This window comes from Anas acuta, chromosome 1 (assembly GCF_963932015.1).
Source record: "Anas acuta chromosome 1, bAnaAcu1.1, whole genome shotgun sequence".
Taxonomy (NCBI): domain Eukaryota; kingdom Metazoa; phylum Chordata; class Aves; order Anseriformes; family Anatidae; genus Anas; species Anas acuta.
The window spans coordinates 124,244,167-124,264,166 of NC_088979.1; the positions used below are offsets into that span (position 1 = coordinate 124,244,167).

At 46.4% G+C, this 20,000-nt stretch overlaps 2 protein-coding genes and 2 gene segments (V, D, J or C); 2 read left to right on the plus strand and 2 right to left on the minus strand.

The window, feature by feature from the left end:
• The window catches only part of LOC137865324 (T-cell receptor beta-2 chain C region-like), a 76,136-nt gene that overhangs the window by 46,754 nt on the left and 9,382 nt on the right, over positions 1-20,000 (minus strand).
• LOC137865311 (T-cell receptor beta-1 chain C region-like) overlaps positions 1-20,000 on the minus strand; it is a 96,371-nt gene that overhangs the window by 33,627 nt on the left and 42,744 nt on the right.
• Positions 5,041-9,437, plus strand: LOC137865354 (trypsin II-P29). Its single transcript, XM_068700362.1, has 5 exons — positions 5,041-5,524; positions 6,696-6,858; positions 7,442-7,695; positions 7,996-8,132; positions 8,533-9,437. Exons 1-5 carry the CDS (start codon positions 5,482-5,484, stop codon positions 8,680-8,682), a joined length of 747 nt encoding a protein of 248 aa, XP_068556463.1. The 5' UTR covers positions 5,041-5,481; the 3' UTR covers positions 8,683-9,437.
• LOC137865347 (trypsin I-P1) lies at positions 15,619-19,932 on the plus strand. Its single transcript, XM_068700349.1, has 5 exons — positions 15,619-15,777; positions 16,948-17,113; positions 17,724-17,977; positions 18,779-18,915; positions 19,677-19,932. The coding sequence occupies exons 1-5, from the start codon at positions 15,738-15,740 to the stop codon at positions 19,824-19,826; spliced, it is 747 nt and encodes a 248-aa protein (XP_068556450.1). The 5' UTR covers positions 15,619-15,737; the 3' UTR covers positions 19,827-19,932.

Below are 20,000 nucleotides of genomic sequence, written 5' to 3' on the forward strand. Positions count from 1 at the left end.
TCTGCTTGGTGCCACGGTAGGGCCTGCTGTGGGGACTAGTGGCCCAGAACACGCCTGTGCTGCCGCAGCACTAGTCCTGAGAAGTATCTGCTGCCTTTTACTAACCACGCCAGCAGTGCCTCAATTCTTAATGCCGACCTGTGTGTTTGTATGTCTAAAGGGTTTTTGTCTTCAAAAATACTAGGTGCTGCTGCATTGGTTTGCTTGACCCTCTTCCCTCCAAAGAGTCCCGGTTCCATTAACTTACTTTGCCCTTGTGTTCCTTCTGCTCTTCCTCTGCCCCTCTCCAATCTTTCTCACATTTTTCAGAGACTTTGTCTCCCATTCTGGCAAGGTGGGGATTTTATGTTAGTGCTCAACCCCCTCACGATACCGTGTGATCACTCGCAGCACAGAAATACGTGGCTGCATCCTTGCGTGTCACACTCTTGATAGCTATAACAGAGAGTTCACTGTTGTCTCTGCTGATCTCAAACTTGGCCTCACTGTAACCTTCCATATAAGACTTCTGCAACCACAGAGAAATGTGTGCTACTAACTTCAGGCTACTCCCTGGAGGCTGCTGGTACCAGAACATATAGGCAAGTTGGTGGCTATCATTCTGGTAACAGGAGATGTCCACAGTCTCTCCAGCTCTCTTGAGGGTTTCCTCTGGCCATTGCGTGATGAGATTTCCGACCCCAGCACCTGCATGAGTCAGAGAGAAAAAGTGAAAAGGAGAAGAAGAAGTATGGACAGTGGCCAAAAATGGCCCTTCACCTCACACCAGTCCAGCATGGCCTGGATGATGCTGCAGATGGATCTATTGTCTCTCACCAGGCAGAAGAGCAAGCAAAATGGTCAGCATGGTTAGGAGCAGCTGTTCCAGAACAGTGTGCATTAAGAGAGAAGAGGCTAGAGACTGATGCCCCTCCCCGTGCTCTGATTTGTCCATGAAGCTTGGTCGGAGGAGGGAGAAGAGCAGCTGACCTAAACTGACCAAAGGGATATTCCATACCGTATGATGTCACACTCAGCAATAAAAGGTGGGAAAGGAGAAGCGGGGCATGGGAGGGCTCTTGTTACAAAAATGTCTGTCCTCCCAAGCAAGCACTACATGTACTGAGGCCATGCTTCCTGGGATGTGGCCGAACAGCACACGTTGATGGGAAATAGTAATTTATTTTCTCTCTCTCTGTGCTGCCATGCAGTCTTTGCTTGTTGTTGTGTTTTTGTTTTTGTTTTAGTTTTGATTTGTTTTTATTTATTTATTTATTTATTATTTTTTATTTTTAGTTTTCTTTCTTCATTTTTCACTTAAATTCTCCTGTAATCTGTGAGTTTTATTTTGTTTGTTTGTATTCTTTTGAGCATACTTTATTCTTCCCCTCTTCTTCTAAGAAGGGGGAGTGAATGAGAGAGAGGTTGTGGTGGAGTTCAGATGCCCAGCAAGGTAAGGCCGCCACAGGAAAATATTAAATGTTTGTAGTTCCTCTCAGCTAGAGGAACTTTGGAACATTTTGTAGCCTCATCTTCAGGAGTCTTTGAGTCTGTTGTGTACAACCATTTTGGAGTAGAAGATGCTTTCTGTTTATCAGCATGTACTCAGGTGCTATATATCTACTTAAAACATCTGAAAGAGTGTGGTGAACACACAGGCAGCAACATACTCCTATGGGGGAAAATAGCAGGCAGAACACAAACTGTCTCCATCAAACCTGGCCCCCAGCCGTATAATTTAATTTTCCTGGTGCAGAACCCCTGAGAGCTGTACTTGGGATTATTATTATTATTTTTTTTTTTTTTTAAGAAAAGTCCTGGCATTCTTCCCTTTAGAGTATTTGCATCAGGGGTGAAGGGAACTATTGAAAGTCACAATCTTTCCTTCCCTGACCACTGCAAGTGGAGACTGTTAAATATCTTTGCCTGGTATGTTAGGGGAGAAGAGAAGTTGGAGGACCATGAGGAGGATGAGATAAAATGGAGGGAAATAAACTTTTATATGAGCAGGCAGAGTACATTCTCAAGTAAGAGGGACAGGCATGTGGAGAAGAGAAGGTTAGAAACAGTCCCAGACCTCTGTCACTCTCTACCCACATGTGTCACGGCTTCTAGTGGGAAAAGAAGAAATTCGACAATGTCCTCACAGGCTCTTCCCTCTAACATGTCTGGAATACCACCAGCACCATTACAGAGCAGATTTAACCTCTACAAACCTAGAACCTGCCTCTTTGCTGTGAGAATCTGCGATGGGGAGCTTGCAGGCCCTCTCTGTCCCTCAGAAGGGAGTTGCCTTTGACCATTACCCTTCTTTCTTGGTGGAGGAAGACTTGAGGAGTGGAGGCGACTTCCTTGCCTGAGACAGCGATCTTCCTTGCCTAAGAGCAAGGTCAGGGAAGCATCTGGGCGCATGATCTGTGCTAGATCCTCTGTCCATAGATTTTCTTGGGCTTAATCAGCATACAATTTTCTAAGACAAAATCTTAATATGAAAAACAAATAAGGGTTAGAGATATCTTCTGGAAAAGGATTTATAATGTTAATGGTAGTAAGCATGGTAGAAAGTATCAGAGCAATCAAAGTGCATCACACACAAATAGGGCAAAAGCATTTCCACGCTGAAATAGTGTTTATTTTGATTCTGCTGTGGATTTTTAATTTCATTCATAATGACATAGCACTGCAATAGAGAATGGCTATCATCAGGCATTTTAAATCTTGTTTCTCATACCAAATCTGATAACTGATTTTGGTAACTTATAGGCTACAAATGCTCTCGCATTCCTATTTTCAACATTTATTTATGCTAGTTTACATAGCCAGTTTCTTCTCCCTCCTCCGACCAAGCTTCATGGACAAATCAGAGCACGGGGAGGGGCATCAGTCTCTAGCCTCTTCTCTCTTAATGCACACTGTTCTGGAACAGCTGCTCCTAACCATGCTGACCATTTTGCTTGCTCTTCTGCCTGGTGAGAGACAATAGATCCATCTGCAGCATCATCCAGGCCATGCTGGACTGGTGTGAGGTGAAGGGCCATTTTTGGCCACTGTCCATACTTCTTCTTCTCCTTTTCACTTTTTCTCTCTGACTCATGCAGGTGCTGGGGTCGGAAATCTCATCACGCAATGGCCAGAGGAAACCCTCAAGAGAGCTGGAGAGACTGTGGACATCTCCTGTTACCAGAATGATAGCCACCAACTTGCCTATATGTTCTGGTACCAGCAGCCTCCAGGGAGTAGCCTTAAGTTAGTAGCACGCATTTCTCTGTGGTTGCAGAAGTCTTATATGGAAGGTTACAGTGAGGCCAAGTTTGAGATCAGCAGAGACAACAGTGAACTCTCTGTTATAGCTATCAAGAATGTGACACGCAAGGATGCAGCCACGTATTTCTGTGCTGCGAGTGATCACACGGTATCGTGAGGGGGTTGAGCACTAACATAAAATCCCCACCTTGCCAGAATGGGAGACAAAGTCTCTGAAAAATGTGAGACAGATTGGAGAGGGGCAGAGGAAGAGCAGAAGGAACTCAAGGGCAAAGTAAGTTAATGGAACCGGGACTCTTTGGAGGGAAGAGGGTCAAGCAAACCAATGCAGCAGCACCTAGTATTTTTGAAGACAAAAACCCTGTAGACATACAAACACACAGGTCGGCATTAAGAATTGAGGCACTGCTGGCGTGGTTAGTAAAAGGCAGCAGATACTTCTCAGGACTAGTGCTGCGGCAGTACAGGCGTGTTCTGGGCCACTAGTCCCCACAGCAGGCCCTACCGTGGCACCAAGCAGAGAGAGAGGGTGGTAAGAGAAGGTTGGCTGTTGAGGGAGGAGAGCCCAGCCTCTGGCAATGGACATGGGAGGCTGACACCAGTCCAGGTGGGAGGAAGCATACCCAGGGCACCAGGCATTCAATCCACTGTGGAGAGGGCAGCCCCTTGGCAGCTTCACAAGTAACAATGTGCCCTGGCAGACACTTTTAGCCACCTGCTCCACACACCTCTTAACTGCCACAGGAACGCATACAGTTCTGAGCAGGACTAAGGCACCTCCTAATGGCAAAACTGCATGGCCAGAGAAAGGAAACCGCAAAAGGCTGCTCTCACATGGTACATCCATTGTGACAGCCAGCTGTGGGCAGAAACTGAATACGTCTTGGCCAGAGCACTGCCTAACTAGGCTTGCAATTTCCATAACCCACCTCCTCCTTTTAAGGCTCCCTTCTACACCCAGGGAAGGAACCGTCCATCACCCCCGTGTGGAAGCACATGGTGTCTGGGCAAAGCTGTGGTCTGGTCTGCTCATGGGAACGTCAGGCACCTCAGCATTGGTACATGGGACACTAGTACTGTAGGCAGTCAGTCAAAAAGGAGCTGCAAAACAGCACATCCTTCAAGCAGCACTCTGCACCCTAGGTGGGGCCTCTCTGTACCCACTTCCTCCCAAGGCCTCAGGAAGCCCAGACTAAAATACAAGACTCTCTCTCTTTCTATCTCTCTCTCACTCTTTTTTTTTTTTTTTTTTTTTTTTTTTTTTATACTTCAGCAGTTTAAAAACCAGATCATCCACTCTCAAAGGCATACATGACATCACAGGGGGCTGGGTTGGTAATCTCCTTAGAGGGAAAAGGTCTCTCAGACAGTCTCTGTGCTACCTGCTTACGTCAAGCAGCGGACACTCCTGACCCCTTCCCAGACTAATGCCAGAGCTTGCAGCAGAAGTCCTGAATCCTTGTTCCTAAGTCCTTGATGACAGACATATAGTGAAAGTACCGCATCCGAGCCCCTCCCTATTCTCCGTGAATCCCAGTAATAAAGAGGGCACACCAGTAGGCGCAAAGGTGCTGGAGCTCATGGCACAAACAGATCTCAAGTGGAAAACTCAGAGATCATCCAGGAGACAGGCCCCATCAGAAAAGAATTCAGGCTGCTCGTCGGGAACTCTGAAGGATGAACCGACTCCTTTGTGTTCAGGTTCAAATTAGAACATCTTCCCTCCCTCTCTCCCACCTCCTCCTCTTTCTTTAAGATGAGGAAGCTGTCCGTGGAATGTAAATGCCCTCTTCTGATCACTGTGGGTGAACATCCCACAGGCCCATTTTTCGGGCTCTTTCCAAACATAAACTCCTATGGTGGGTCCAACTCTCCAGGTGCAAACAATTCTCTCAATGAGTGCAGTGGCACTGCAGCAGAACACTGGTGGCTCCAGGGGCATGGGAGAAAGGAGGGTTGCTAAATGGAGAGCAGCCGTGTTGGGTATTATCAGTGGTCTGGCAATGACAGCTTGCATTTCTAGAAATACGTTCTCCTAGTTCAGGCATTTCAGTCAGCTGTGTCATTGCTGTACTCAGATAAAATAGGTAAATTCGTCCAGTCTGATGCAAGATCCTGGGAAAGGGAAAGCTGGAGAGACCATGGGCTGACAAAGATAAAGCTCTCCAGGAGCATAAAGCAGAGGAGTTTTTGAGGCTAGTCCTCATCCACATCACAGAGCTTGGTCGTGGAGGCACCATGCATTCTCTCTTCCTCCTTCTCTCCTGCCTGGGAGCCGCTGGTACGTTCTCTAATGATACTGATCTTCTAGCTACCTGCACACCTGAGCAAACCTTCTCTCACAGGCTCTTGCCTTGTCCTCTCTACTGGCCCTTCTCTTTCCCCAGTAGCATGACATTCTGTTTTTCCTCAATTTCCACCCATGTCAGAGACATAGACTCTCAGCCTCCTAGAGAAGTGGAGAAGGTTGGACAAGACAAGGATGCATAAAACAATGCAGGGCTTGCTGTCTCCTTGTCTACAAGAATTAGGGAGTATGAAAGACAGCTGGGCATTTGGGCAGGTTCAAAAACAGCAAAGGACATGGCCTGAAAAAATCTGGGGGGGGTGAAGGTGAGTTAGAGGGGAAGAGGATAGGGTGGATGGTCGGGCAACACATTTGTGAAAGAGAAGTCCATTGCGGTTTATGAAGTCATCTTCTGCTCCTTGCCTCTGTAATGGATGGTCAGAGGCAGGATCCCAGCCTGCAATGTTCTAGTGCAGTGGGTTCTAAAATGGGGTGCATGCACCTCTGGGGTTGTGCATTACAGTGTGGGAGGAAAACATTTGAAGTTCAGTAGGGCAAGTACGTAACTTTGAAATGAACAAATAGACATATGTCAGGGCTGTGGGAAGGTGTTTTACTGATAGGGGTATGCAATCAAAAAGGCTGGAGACCACTGTTCTGTTGGCTTCAACAAATATCTTCTTTCTTACATTCTGCTGTGACATCATCCTCCAACTCTGTGGAGCCTTTGTGTTCTCTCTGAATCCTTCACTACCAAGTTTTTCTACCTCTCTTGCTCACCCTTTGTCTCACCCCTGCAAATGAAGAAGTTCTCTCAACTGCATTTTCGCATTTTCCATACGCTTTCTACCATGGCACAGCTGTAGCATCCCAACCCAAAGGTGCCCCGGAAGGAACACAGTGAAGGCTGCATACAATTCATTTATGAAGTTTTTTGGCAGCTTGTGCTCTCCTGTTCTCTTCCTGACTTCAGGTGGTACAAAGCCTGGTGTTTCAGAGTAGTGCAGAAAGAACTCAGCAGGATATTTCAGGAGTTGCCTGAAGACTTCTGAAGTTTCAAGCTGTCTTGGCTCTTGCTCATTCTCTGTAGCTCACTGGCTGTTGCTACACTTTAAGAGAACGGATTCAGGCATGGTGCTGTGAAACCCAATTCTCTTTTCCTCAGTTGCTTTCCCTAGAGCTGCTGATGATGACAAGATTGTGGGAGGCTACAACTGCCCAGAGCATTCAGTTCCCTACCAGGTGTCCCTGAATGCTGGCTATCACTTTTGTGGAGGATCCCTCATCAACAACCAGTGGGTCGTGTCAGCTGCTCACTGCTACAAATCGTACGTATGGCTTGGGTTGTGTATCCGGGTGGATTCTGCTCAAATCTTACAAACCTACCACATCTAGAATGCCGGTGCCTCTCAAGAGAAGACCATGCATGCATGGAGGGAGGGACAGGGCAGGGCAACGCATGGTGTACCTGAAGCCAAAGGAGAAACCCTAGCCTCAGTCCTGCTGTGTTACATGGTCTTTCCAGTATTCCTGCACTCCTAGCATCCTTTTCTGTGCATCCTAACATGCCCTTCGGTCTACATTTACACATCCATGGGGCTTACTATTACCGCTTTCTTCTTTCTCATTCCTCCAGACTTTCTCCATGGATCTCCCTCGTCCTGAGTTTAGGGCACACTTCTGTGCAGAGGGAGAAATGGGAAACTGAATCTCCTTTTCTTGCCTATCTGGCAATGCTCTCCCAACTCAGTCTTCCATGAAATCATGAAGTTCCTAGAGCTGCGTGACACAGAAACCATTGATTAGCACAGCACTCCCTTACTCGCTTTCAAGTGTCTGCTGGTCCCCACGTGGCAGCCAGTTGTTCTACCCGTGGCTAACTGCTGCTTTTCTCTGCTGACAATTTTGCAGCCGTATACAAGTGAGGCTGGGAGAGTACAACATTGATGTGCAGGAAGACAGTGAAGTAGTCAGGAGTTCTTCCGTAATCATTCGCCATCCTAACTACAGTTCAAGAACCCTTAATAATGACATTATGTTGATCAAGCTGGCATCCGCCGTGGACTACAGTGCTGACGTTCAACCCATAGCCCTGCCCACCTCTTGTGCCAAGGCGGGGACGGAGTGCCTGATTTCGGGCTGGGGAAACACACTGAGCAGTGGCAGTGAGTATCTACACACACCGCATGTAGCTTTCACACTTCTCCTGCTCTACCACCATGCTCGTGAGACCTATGTACAGTTCACCCCTTCTTTGCAGCCTTTTCTTGTTGTGCCCGAAAGTCCTCCACGCTGCCCTGACTTCACGCTGCCCTGCCAGTGTGTCTCAATCTACAATGCACTTCACTGTTTTACTTTACCCTGCTCTGCTGGATGGCTCTCGCATATAGGTCGTTGGTCTTTCTGATCACTGACAGTACTGAGTCCCAAGACAAAACCTAAAATTGTTACTGCTCTCCCGGCAGCCTACTACCCTGAACTCCTCCAGTGCCTGCAAGCGCCAATTCTGACTAACCAAGAGTGCCAAGATGCTTACCCGGGTGAAATCACCAGCAACATGATCTGCATAGGATTCCTGGAGGGTGGGAAAGACTCATGCCAGGTAGGAGTTGATGCCTGCGCAGAGCCCTGGGCCACACACTGCCAGGGTGCCCCAGGCTGCACGGTATACATCGGAGCTTGGCAGCCTGCTTAGCTTCAGCCTCCTTCTCGCCAGTTGCTCTCTTCTGACGCACCCTTTCCAGCAGGCTTTGGATGCAGGGTGGACTTCACTGAAAATAGCAGGCCCAGCCGCATCTGCTGGTTGGCACTGAGCGCAGTACCAGTGAATTCTGGGGGGCTAGGGGAGGCGAGCAAGGACGGGGGGGTATCTCTCTGTGCTCCCGTATCAGGGCCTGCTGCGCTTTGTTTTGCATTCCCTGGATTCTTTGTGCCAAGTCAAAAACTTTCTGGGTGAGATTCTGCTTTTAAATCATCTTGTGCCTCTAAATTTTCCCCTCCAGGGTGACTCAGGTGGACCAGTTGTGTGCAACGGAGAACTCCAGGGCATTGTGTCATGGGGAATCGGGTGTGCTCTGAAGGGTTATCCTGGTGTCTACACCAAGGTCTGCAATTATGTTGATTGGATCCAAGAGACCATTGCAGCCTACTGATACCTTGACAACCACCTGGCTCCTTGGCCACTACCCTCCCGCCCTAATGCTTTCCCTAAGAAGACAACAGCACAAATAAATATCTAACTTAACGAGCCTTACAAACATTTACTTTGGGGACTGTAGCTCATCAGAGACAAGTGGGGTTCCCTGCAGCCTTCCACCAGCTCCTCTTGAACCTTCCGTGCTGTTCCGGTTCAGGTGTGTGCACTGGGAGCAGCACCCTAGAGCTGTTGGGCTGTCAGAATCTGCGATGGGGAGCTTGCAGGCCCTCTCTGTCCCTCAGAAGGGAGTCGCCTTTGACCATTACCCTTCTTTCTTTCTTGGTGGAGGAAGTCTTGAGGAGTGGAGGCGACTTCCTTGCCTGAGACAGCGTCCTGTGTGGCCTTTCCCCCACATCCTCACCACCCTGTCCCTTGCACTCCAGGGCCTCAAATCTAGTGTGTAAGGGCACTTGGGGTGGAGAGGCGGGTAGGGATGGGGCCGCCTGCGATGCCAAACAGGGACCAGTATCCATTCCTCTCCATCTCTCAGGCCCCCTCCATCTGCCCAACAAGAACAGGGTGGGAGGTCCACCACTATTTTGGGTGCGTTGCCCCAGTGCCTTTCTCTCAGGCGTGATAGGGAGCGACTCCACCAGCCCAACTCCTGCTCACACTCCCTGATAGTCCTTAACCTCCTTCTTGAGCTCTGCCACCAGGCTGATCACATCCTCTACCCGCTCGCACCTCACGCAGGCAGTATCTCTCACCCACCATTGGCAGCAGCAGGCTCAGGCACTCCCTGCAGCCAGAGACCTGAACAGCCACATCTTTGGGCAGGCACGCAGTCTGGGTTTCCATAGTGGTTTTGGCAAGCACTTCAGTGAGTGCTTCCTGCCTGGTTGCTCATGCTTCCTAGGGCCTGCCTTCATATGATAGGGAGAGCTGCTGGCTCCGCCTGCACCTCATCAGGCAGCCTCATGAGGGCGGCTGGGTCGTGGTGGCTGCCTCAGAAGCCTTGAGCGGCCTCAATGCAGAAAAGCGCCCTCTTGCTGCTCCTCTGCAGTAGGCAACTGCCTTGGAACTGATCACCTGTTGAGTGGCCATGAAACAGCGGTGACACCTGATTGAAATAGCTTGCCGCTGCTTCTGCTGGCTCTGCTGCATCTTTTCAGCCACCCTCAACAGCCACTTTGGCATAAGCTTTGGGCCCTGAAAGGACATCGCCACCTTGGCAGAAGCTTTGGCCTCCAAAAGGACATAGAGGATTGGGGAGTCCCAGTTTTAAAGTGTACATTTAAGCCATCTCATGCAACACATGATCTATAGAGGGTGGAAGAGAAACCTCCCCCACAGCACCCTGAGGCAGTGTAAACTGGGCCAGTACAGAGCAACTTTAGCCTCTCCAAACCTAGAAACTGCCTCTTTGTTGTGAGAATCTGGGATGGGGAGCTTGCGAGGAAAAAAAGAGAGGCTGAGGAGAGACTGGGAAAAGTGCAAGATTCCTGCAAGGGTGGTGAGGTGGAGAGTCGAGTGGTGGAGAGTCGAGTGGAAAGGTTTCTGCAAGAATTGTCTCCAGTCAGGTGAGCCCTGACCCTCCCGATAGTCTCCTTTTTATTAAGGAGGCTCTGACTGCAGCTCGTCAGAGACAAGTGGGGTTCCCTGCAGCCTTCCACCAGCTCCTCCTGAACCTTCCGTGCTGTTCCGGTTCAGGTGTGTGCACTGGGAGCAGCACCCTAGAGCTGCTGGGCTGTTAGGCTATGGAAATATGGTACTATTCCACCATCCAAGAAGTCTTCTGAGCCAGGCACCTCCTTTTCTTTGCTCCTGGTCCTCTTACTGAGAAAAGGAGCAGGTCTCTGGGGAGCGGGTTCCTACAGCAGCAGAGCAGAGTTCCATTTTGCTCCTGCCAGTTGCAAAGTTTTCTTCTCACTGGCACCGTAACAGCTTTGATGGTGGCCATTACTGCTATGGCACTAGGTGTGACAGGAGGTAGAATCCGGAAGCACAGAGCAATCAGGCTACAGGCAACACCTGTGGGCAGTGATATGTTCTCCTTCACTTGCTCCAGGACATTCGAGACAGGCGGACTGTGTCCACCAGGGTCCAGCAGGTAACACAGACTAGCTGCTAGGGAAAGGCAGCCAACAGCAAACGGGGAAAAATACCCCAGGCATGAACTGCAGTGTAAAGCATCGAGGGAAATCAGTTAAGAAAGGAAGGACAGAGAGCAGCTTTGGCAGAAGCTCTGGGCCCTGAACATACATAGAGAACTGGGGAGTTCCAGTTTTAAATGATGTGTTTAACCCATCTCATCCAGCACATGATATGTAGAGTGTGTCAAGAAAGACCTTCCCTAAAGGACCCTGAGGCAGTGTAAACTGCTTTTTTTCCTGAAAGCAAAAGCTGTGACTAGACACCACCTCATGATCAGTCTGCTTTTTCTAGTTTGCCAAGCGTGTCCTAGCTAACTGAGGTTTTCACGTTTTCCTCCCTTTTTGTTGTTATCCCTCATGCATTTTCCGGAAGCTCTAAAGAGATTCATACCTGTCCCTTGGCCATGAAAGATTTGTAGAAAGGGCATGCTCTGTCTGTGAGAGTGGTGTACATCTCAGCGGAATTGGTAGCGGATATTCCCCATCACTCTTTTTTAACCCTGCTTTTAAAGAAGGAAACGGAAGTCACTTGAAACGCTATAGCTCTTCCCAGAGGAGAAGAAAATATGTTCTATGTGATGTGTGAAAGCTTTATATGGTCTCCACTGCCCCTAGGGCACATTGGCACTTAGCATATGAGAAGGAGGGATATGACCATGGGGCCTGTCCAGTCCCTGCCAGTTCTTGCCACTTCAGGTTTTGTCAGGAGAAACTGCTCCTTGTCAGAGACTGTCCTTGTCTCTGACATGGGTGGAAATTGAGGAAAAACAGAATGTAATGCTACTGGGGAAAGAGAAGGGCCAGTAGAGAGGACAAGGCAAGAGCCTGTGAGAGAAGGTTTGCTCGGGTGTGCAGGTAGTGAGACTCAGCAGCTTTAAAGAATGTACCAGTGGCTCCCAGCAAGATAGAAAGAGGAAGAGAGAATGCATGGTGCCTCCACAACCAAGCTCTGTGATGTGGATGAGGACTAGCCTCAGAAACTCCTCTGCTTTATGCTCCTGGAGAGCTTTATCTTTGTCAGCATACAGTTTGTCCAGCTTTCCCTTTCCCAGGATCTTGCATCAGACTGGACAAATTTACTTATTTTATCTGAGTATAGCAATGACACAGCTGACTGAAATGCCTGAACTAGGAGAACATATTTCTACATGTAGAAATGCAAGCTGCCATTGCCAGACCACTGATAATACCCAACACAGCTGCTCTCCATTTAGCAACCCTCCTTATTCCTTTCTCCCATGCCCCTGGAGCCACCAGCGTTCTGCTGCAGTGCCACTGCACTCAATGAAAGAATTGTTTGCAGCTGGAGAGTTGGACCCACCCCAGGAGTTTATGTTTGGAAAGAGCCCGAAAAATGGGCCTGTGGGATGTTCACCCACGGTGATCAGAAGAGGGCATTTACATTCCACGGACAGCTTCCTCATCTTAAAGAAAGAGGAGGAGGTGGGAGAGAGGGAGGGAAGATGTTCTAATTTGAACCTGAACACAAAGGAATCAGTTCATCCTTCAGAGTTCCCGACGAACAGCCTGAATTCTTTTCTGATGGGGCCTGTCTCCTGGATGATCTCTGAGTTTTCCATTTGAGATCTGTTTGTGCCATGAGCTCCAGCACCTTTGCGCCTACTGGTGTGCCCTCTTTATTACTGGGATTCACGGAGAATAGGGAGGGGCTCGGATGCGGTACTTTCACTATATGTCTGTCATCAAGGACTTAGGAACAAGGATTCAGGACTTCTGCTGCAAGCTCTGGCATTAGTCCGGGAAGGGGTCAGGAGTGTCCGCTGCTTGACGTAAGCAGGTAGCACAGAGACTGTCTGAGAGACCTTTTCCCTCTAAGGAGATTACCAACCCAGCCCCCTGTGATGTCATGTATGCCTTTGAGAGTGGATGATCTGTTTTTTAAACTGCTGAAGTATAAAAAAAAAAAAAAAAAAAAAAAAAAGAGTGAGAGAGAGATAGAAAGAGAGAGAGTCTTGTATTTTAGTCTGGGCTTCCTGAGGCCTTGGGAGGAAGTGGGTACAGAGAGGCCCCACCTAGGGTGCAGAGTGCTGCTTGAAGGATGTGCTGTTTTGCAGCTCCTTTTTGACTGACTGCCTACAGTACTAGTGTCCCATGTACCAATGCTGAGGTGCCTGACGTTCCCATGAGCAGACCAGACCACAGCTTTGCCCAGACACCATGTGCTTCCACACGGGGGTGATGGACAGTTCCTTCCCTGGGTGTAGAAGGGAGCCTTAAAAGGAGGAGGTGGGTTATGGAAATTGCAAGCCTAGTTAGGCAGTGCTCTGGCCAAGACGTATTCAGTTTCTGCCCACAGCTGGCTGTCACAATGGATGTACCATGTGAGAGCAGCCTTTTGCGGTTTCCTTTCTCTGGCCATGCAGTTTTGCCATTAGGAGGTGCCTTAGTCCTGCTCAGAACTGTATGCGTTCCTGTGGCAGTTAAGAGGTGTGTGGAGCAGGTGGCTAAAAGTGTCTGCCAGGGCACATTGTTACTTGTGAAGCTGCCAAGGGGCTGCCCTCTCCACAGTGGATTGAATGCCTGGTGCCCTGGGTATGCTTCCTCCCACCTGGACTGGTGTCAGCCTCCCATGTCCATTGCCAGAGGCTGGGCTCTCCTCCCTCAACAGCCAACCTTCTCTTACCACCCTCTCTCTCTGCTTGGTGCCACGGTAGGGCCTGCTGTGGGGACTAGTGGCCCAGAACACGCCTGTGCTGCCGCAGCACTAGTCCTGAGAAGTATCTGCTGCCTTTTACTAACCACGCCAGCAGTGCCTCAATTCTTAATGCCGACCTGTGTGTTTGTATGTCTACAGGGTTTTTGTCTTCAAAAATACTAGGTGCTGCTGCATTGGTTTGCTTGACCCTCTTTCCTCCAAAGAGTCCCGGTTCCATTAACTTACTTTGCCCTTGAGTTCCTTCTGCTCTTCCTCTGCCCCTCTCCAATCTGTCTCACATTTTTCAGAGACTTTGTCTCCCATTCTGGCAAGGTGGGGATTTTATGTTAGTGCTCAACCCCCTCACGATACCGTGTGATCACTCGCAGCACAGAAATACGTGGCTGCATCCTTGCGTGTCACATTCTTGATAGCTATAACAGAGAGTTCACTATTGTCTCTGCTGATCTCAAACTTGGCCTCACTGTAACCTTCCATATAAGACTTCTGCAACCACAGAGAAATGCGTGCTACTAACTTCAGGCTACTCCCTGGAGGCTGCTGGTACCAGAACATATAGGCAAGTTGGTGGCTATCATTCTGGTAACAGGAGATGTCCACAGTCTCTCCAGCTCTCTTGAGGGTTTCCTCTGGCCATTGTGTGATGAGTTCCAGAACAGTGTGCATTAAGAGAGAAGAGGCTAGAGACTGATGCCCCTCCCCGTGCTCTGATTTGTCCATGAAGCTTGGTCGGAGGAGGGAGAAGAAACTGGCTATGTAAACTAGCATAAATAAATGTGCAAAATAGGAACGCGATATAGCCTTTGTAGCCTATAAGTTACCAAAATCAGTTATCAGATTTGTCATGAGAAACAACATTTAAAATGCCTGATGATAGCCATTCTCTATTGCAGTGGTATGTCTTTATGAATGAAATTAACAGCAGAATCAAAATAAACACTATTTCAGCGTGGAAATGCTTTTGCCCTATTTGTGTGTGATGCACTTAGATTGCTCTGATACTTTCTACCATGCTTACTACCATTAACATTATAATTCCTTTTCCAGAAAACATCTCTAATCCTTATTTGTTTTTCATATTAAGAGTTTTTGTAAGAAAACTGTATGCTTACTAAAGCCCAAGAAAATTTATCCAATAGTGTGGAGTATTCCCCGATACCCCATAGAAAGATAATTTTAATTTAGTCTCTTATTCTATTTTAGCATCACAAAGTATATTACTTCTGTTAATGGATACTTGAGATTTTCTGATGTCTTTCAGGAAGCGGCATGGCAGATGCTTGGAAAATTGTTAATTGCCTAACACATTAAGCTTTAAGGTGCTCATTATTGTAGAAGAAATTATCACAGATTCAGAGAAGAATCTCAGGAAATCTCATTATTTGTGATCACAGTATTTTTGTTCACATACATTATATCCATAAATATCAATTTATACGGAAATTTTTCTGTGCAAAAGCCACTATATGTAGAATATTCCAAAATGAATTAGAAAATGTGATTCACTGCTTAATCTGTTATGATCATTTAGATTAGATGAGAAAAATGCTTTCAAAGAAAACTGGTGAGCATTCCCACATTTGGAAAATTTAACTTAAGAAGTGGTGGGTGATACAGAATAGCTTTCTCATACTCTCTTACTGAAATTACTGATGAATAATTTTTAGTAAGCACTCTGTATAGATGAGAAGACAAGATAATTAAGGAAATTATTTTTTTAAAGTTAATTTAAGAAAACACAAAGTTTCTCTTTTGTTTGTTTGTTTGTTGGTTGGTTGGTTGTTTTGTTTACTTGGTTGTTTTTTGTTGTTAAAATAAATGTAAATTGTCCTATAGTCTTTTACCTACAATATTCAGCTTATGGAAAAAGCATATGTTCTTAAAAATGACTTCATAAGTGCAGAGGAATCTCAAAGGTTTGCTATCAACAAGTGCTGCATACAAAAGTGAGAAGGACAAACAACTACACAACTTCCAAAGCCAAAATATATTTTTATACTGAAGGTTACTCTTTGAAATAATTTAAGAGAGCTATCTTAAGAAAGGTTTGTGCTTAGTTGATAAGTTATTTTTACCTTCTGACACTTGCTTTTAATATCTGTATTTGGATCTTCAAATTTTCCACTGTGTATTTTTCCCTGGAGAAAACCTTGGGCCATAGATAAGGCCATTTCAGAAAATATATTTCCAGCAGGTTACATTTCCAGTCCACCAGTCTGGGCTTGAGGCTGTGTCAAGATCATGAAATACATACTGTTTGTCGCCTTTGTTGGTGTGGCTGGTGAGTATATTTTTAAATTTACTTTTGTAATGTATAATGAAGCTTATTTCTGAAGAAATTTGCAAGGTAGTCTCTTGTGAAAAAGTTAAGTCCAATTACACCTTGCAAAAGTTTTAAGAAAGAGCACTGCAACTTCTTTTGACTGCTACATATCTGTTCAGGATAGTTTGTTTCACAGACTGTGGAATGAATGCCCTCATAAGGGTTCTTGACCCAGGAATATTGAAATGACTATATAGTTTCAATAACTGACTTTATAAATTCATGACTGTCAAGAAAAATGAAGTACAAAGATAATATGTCTTGCTCAGGAAGTCCTGTTGTTGTTATTTCTTGGAATACTGAGGAGTGTTCCAAGGAAATACCACTGCAGACTTATCCTGTACTTTGACTCAGTCTGCTATTGACTACTCCTGCAGACAGGATTGTTCTGGGTCTGGCTGGAATGGAGTTAACTTTCCTTGCAGTAGCCCATACAGTGCTGTGCTCTGCACTTGTAGCTTGAACAGCACTAGTATCACACCAGTGTTTTGTGTATTGCTGCACAATACTGGCACCGCATCAGGACTCCCTCCAAGCCCTCAAGAGCCAGCAGGCTGGGGGTGGGCAAGTGATGGGGAGGGGACATTGCTGGGGCAGCTGACCTAAACCAACCAAAGGGATATTCCATACCACATGATGTAACGCTCAGCAATAAAAGGTGGGAAAGGGGAAGGAGAGGGGATGGCTCTTGTTGTGGAAGCATCTCCTCCCGAACAACCACTATGTGTATTGAGGCCTGCTTCCCAGGGCCTGCTTCCTGCTTCCCCTCATCTTTGAAGAGAGGGAATGAGTGCAGCTGTGGTGGAACTGTGCTATCCACCTGAGTAAAACCACCACAAGGATCCTGGGACAAACAGACCCTTGATCCTGTCCAACAAAATGTTTCTGTATTCTTAGTTTCAGCCTGGGACCAGCAGCCAGTGGTTTAGATGCAAATAGATGAGCTACCAATCTAAGTTCAATCAGCTTATTATAGGGAACAGTAAACAAATGTCTGTTAGACTTGCCCACCGCTGCCACTGTGCATTTTAATAGGACCAGAGCCTACAAAAGAGACACTTCAGGCAATCACAACACCACAAAGTTCCTTATGTCAGATGTTAACATATGCTACTTCTTATCTCCCAGTTGCCTTCCCCATCAGTGATGATGATGATGACAAGATTGTGGGAGGCTACACCTGTACAAAGAACTCTATTCCATATCAGGTGTCCCTGAATTCTGGGTATCACTTCTGTGGAGGTTCTCTCATCAGCAGCCAGTGGGTCCTGTCAGCGGCTCACTGCTACAAGTCGTGAGTGGAAAAAATATATTCTTCCATAACCTATTTCTTCCAGTTCACTTTTAACAGTGAGATTCTAATATGTATGAGATTCAAATATGCAACGGACCCAGTTCTGACAGGAGACAATCAAGGAATGGATGGTTCATTCAGAAAGCTGGGCTGGGGCATCATATGGGGTTTTCCATTTTTGCAAATGTTTCTGTGAATGCAGGTTACTTTCTGAAATGACAATGTGATTATCTAACAACAAATTATGGGCTGTGATCTCTTGTAAATTGCATTAATCTTATTACAACTTAGTTACTGGAGAACAAGAAGAGGAATGACCTCTTGGTGGTACCAGTTTGTCTTTTTCCAGAAGGTTTGTATAAGGCACTGTAATATATTTAATTTGACCCAGCTCAGAAAAGTAATCCTTCCTGAATTCACCAGCTGAACTGGGTGTGCATAAAATCTCACTGAGGATGCCCAGGAGCTATTGCAGGACAATAAAGGTACCCTGAGTGAAAAAAGCTACTACTATAATGATGTTGAAGCTAGTGCATACAGTGACAGGGAGGATTCTACAAACTACAATGTCAGTAACTGTAAAGTATATGACATTCTTTGTCTTTTCCAGTTCCATCCAAGTGAAACTTGGGGAACACAACCTGGCATCCCAAGAAGGCACTGAGCAGACCATAAGTTCATCTAAAGTCATCCGCCACTCTGGCTACAACGCCTACACGCTGGACAACGACATTATGCTCATCAAACTTTCCAAAGCAGCCACACTCAACTCCTATGTCAACACAGTTCCTCTTCCTACCAGCTGTGTGGCCACTGGCACCACATGCCTAATCTCTGGATGGGGCAACACACTCAGCAGTGGCAGTGAGTGCTCAGAGAGAATGTACAGCATTCTGAGGGCCTGGGAGCCATTCAAAGACCTCACAATTAGGTCCAAACAGTACAGGGTAAAGAACAGAATATTGCTGCAGGTTAGGCCTTTTTGAGGAATGACTATAAATGATCTGTGTAGGACAGTAACCATTTAAATGCTCTAATGGCAAGCCTGGTCCTTCCTCTTGTTGTATGTTATGAAAATGGAATCATTTAGGTCATCCAAGTGCCCTTCACTAGGATGCCTACATTACCATACATTATGTGCCTTGGCACTACGCAGTGCCAAGCGCTAGCAATTTAGCTAATGTTAATAGAGTTGCCAGTTCTCTGAGAACATGATAAAAATATGTGCATCTAAAATTGCTACAAGAGAGCTCCACTCTCCTACACCAATAGTCAGAAGTGCAGATGGTGGCTGATGTGCAGATGATGGTGGCTATCTAATTCTCTGAAAACCACCAAACCTACACCAGAGGAGAGGATGCTTTTCCTCAGACCCATGTTTTCTCCAACATATGCACTAAAGGAATAGCTCTTAGTTCCACACTTGCCAGTTGATGGTTTTCTAGATATCACAAATGTTTATGCAGCTGAAATGTAGAACAGTGGACCCATGGGCAGAATCTCTTCCACCTAAATAGAATCCAGGCTGTGATTTTCCTTCAGAGGAAAAATGAGGACTAAAAAATTAGGGTGTTGAGCAATGACTTTTCTGCAAAGAAAGGTGGCTTCTCCGGGCTCTGAAATCAAATCAGACATGTCATCAGACATTTCTCTATTTTCTTGTAGGTCTGTATCCAGATAACTTGCAGTGCCTGAGAGCTCCTGTACTCTCCTCAAGCCAGTGCAGCAGTGCCTACCCCGGCCAAATTACTAGCAACATGATATGTGTAGGATACCTGGAAGGAGGGAAAGACTCCTGCCAGGTAAAACATCTGCCTCTCTTACCTGTATCTCTCCTGCAGTTTGCTAGTGGAAGAGGATATCATGTTAAAGAAGCTGCTATCCTCAGTGGCACGTTTGACCCCTGTTTTTTGACTAACAGTGGAGGCTTAGGATAGAGGTTACTTACTGAGCAAGTTAGGTTTTTCACTCAATTTGTCCTTCTTGGGCATTTTCTTTTGTTGTTGATGAGTTGTTTTGTTTTTGTTTTGGGGACATGATGCACCTCTCTGGCCTAATTCTCCACAAGCAGAGTATGCCACCTTCTGCACTTTAGGCCTCTGAAAATGGAGGAGTGCTGCACCACAGAATCAACAATAATCACAGTGGATATAGAGCTTAGGATGCAAAGGTTGCTTTTGGACTCACTAAAAATGAAATACCCAGTACGTCAATCTCTAAGAAGTCTGGTAAATGAACACAACTGGCAATTGCTCTGCGTGTTACTTATGCCTAACTCCAGGGAAATATTTGACAGAATAATGTGTAAAACACAAATTTCCTGAGCATCAACCAAGAACTGCATCTGTGAAAAACAGGCAGTTTACTCACTCTTAGCTATGCTAAGCTAAAGTAAGGCACACTAGCATCAAGTCTAGAGTGGTAATCTGAAATGATGATTGTAGAGTTTCTGTGTGAAAAAAGCCCATGAGAGCTCTCCAGAATTTCAGTGTTTTCTGAGACATCTGGCTTATTGTTTATGCTGAAAATGTTTGCTGAATGTCTGTATCCTTTATCTGCATAGGGGGATTCTGGTGGTCCAGTAGTCTGCAATGGGCAACTCCAAGGTATTGTTTCCTGGGGCATTGGATGTGCACAGAAAGGCTATCCTGGAGTTTACACGAAGGTTTGCAATTATGTCTCCTGGATCCAATCAACTATTGCTGCCAACTGAGACACTGTCTTCTATGTGACCTGCTTTTCCTCCTCATCATTTTCTTCTGTTTTAGAATTGGACATACAAAACTTATCAAAAAATAAAGGCTTTCAGGCAGACCTTCTTTGTGCAGAGTTCCTCTGGGTACTTCCATGGGTTATCATGTAGAGGACAGAGACACAGAACACTGGG